The 1754-nt window shown below is 63.4% G+C and overlaps 1 protein-coding gene across 1 annotated transcript in view; it reads left to right on the forward strand.

The window, feature by feature from the left end:
• Positions 1-3: 3 nt before the first annotated feature.
• LOC103780693 (hexokinase-2-like) overlaps positions 4-1754 on the forward strand; it is a gene marked incomplete at both ends in the record, with an annotated part of 2141 nt that continues 390 nt past the window's right edge. Inside the window, 7 exon segments of the mRNA XM_008948383.1 lie at positions 4-126; positions 204-343; positions 494-613; positions 700-795; positions 919-1018; positions 1152-1335; positions 1417-1667. Of these exon segments, the coding sequence (XP_008946631.1) occupies positions 4-126; positions 204-343; positions 494-613; positions 700-795; positions 919-1018; positions 1152-1335; positions 1417-1667 (1014 nt within the window).

Raw genomic sequence — 1754 nt, forward strand, 5'->3', positions numbered from 1 at the left:
CCGACCTGCAGCGTGTCCAGGAGCTGATGAGGAGAGAGATGGAGCTGGGGCTGGGCCGGGACACCAACGCCAACGCCACTGTCCGCATGCTGCCCACCTACGTCTGCGGCACGCCTGATGGCACTGGTGAGGGCTGGGGGCCTGGGTAAGGGGATGCTGGGGAGCCCGTGGCCCCACTGACGTGCCGTGCTGGATCCCTGCAGAGCGAGGCGAGTTCCTGGCGTTGGACCTGGGGGGGACCAATTTCCGGGTGCTGGTGGTGCGCGTGGCAGAGGATGGCATCCGCATGGCCAGCGAGATCTACGTCATCCCCACCGCCATCACACAGGGCACCGGCGAGGCGGTGAGGCTGAGGACCTGCGGCTCAGGGACGGGGTGAGGGGTGGGAATTACCTCCCCCATCGCTGCCCACGGGCCTGGAACTTGGGCGGCTGGAAGACCCCCACAGCATCACCCCAGCCTGCACCTTGCTGACTGTGGTGACCCTCTGCAGCTTTTTGACCAGATCATCGAGTCCATCATGGACTTCCAGCAGAAGCAGGAACTGATGGATCACGTCCTGCCGCTCGGCTTCACCTTCTCCTTCCCCTGCCAGCAGCTGGGCCTGGATAAGGTGAGGGGGCGGCTTTGACCCCAGGGGAATTGGGAGGGCCCCAGGGTCCAGGCAGCTGCCTGGTCCCACTCTGGCCTCTCTTGCAGGCGGTGCTGCTGAGCTGGACCAAAGGCTTCAGCGCCTCGGGCTGCGTGGGGCAGGATGTGGTCCAGCTGCTGCGGGAGGCAGCCCAGCGCAAACAGGTAGGAAGGGGCTGGAGGCCCGTCCCCTCTGCTTCGGGTGCCACCCTGCACCCTGGCAGTGCCAGTCCCAGGAGACGTCTGGGTGCCACTAAGCCACGTGTGTCCCTGGCTCTGGTTTGGCAGCACTTAGGGCTGAAGGTGGTGGCCGTGGTCAATGACACTGTGGGAACCATGATGTCCTGTGGCTACGACGACCCCAAATGTGAAATCGGCCTCATTGTGGGTAAGGAGAACTTCTGCACCCATGGGGGTCTCCCATCCCCTCACCAGCACCCCAGCCCATATGGCATGGCCACAGGGTACCAAGCAGCTCTGCCAGGGATGTGCTAGGGGTGACATCAGTGTGGGGCCTCTAGGGACAGGGACCAATGCCTGCTACATGGAGGAGATGCAGAACGTGGGCACCGTGGAGGGGGATCAGGGCCGCATGTGCATCAACATGGAGTGGGGCGCCTTTGGGGATAACGGCTGCCTGGATTACTTCATCACCAGCTTTGACCAGCTAGTGGATGAGAAAACCATCAATCCGGGCAAGCAGAGGTAGGCAAGGGCCCCAGGGCAGGGAGGGGGCCAGGGCGGGGTGGGGGTGGCTGTGCCTCTCTAAGGCTGTGCCTGGGACAGGTTTGAGAAGCTCATCAGCGGCATGTACCTGGGCGAGATCGTGCGCCATGTCCTATTGGCACTGGTGGAGAAACAGCTCCTGTTCCACGGCAAACCCAGCCCCAAGCTCCAGACCAAGGACATATTCCAGACCAAGTTCCTCTCCACCATTGAGATGTGAGTGCTGTGCTCCACTGGGTTCCCTGAGCCCAGAGTCGGGGGGTGTGAAGCCAGAGCCCAAGGAGAGGGGCCATGCTACATTGGTGGGAAGCATGCAGGGTGATGCTGCCCCCAGCCCAGGGGATGGGGACGGTGACGGGGACGGTGGTGCTAAAGGTGCCCCTTCTCCGGGGCAGCGA

Source organism: Merops nubicus, unplaced genomic scaffold (assembly GCF_000691845.1).
Source record: "Merops nubicus isolate BGI_N331 unplaced genomic scaffold, ASM69184v1 scaffold43559, whole genome shotgun sequence".
Lineage (NCBI taxonomy): Eukaryota > Metazoa > Chordata > Aves > Coraciiformes > Meropidae > Merops > Merops nubicus.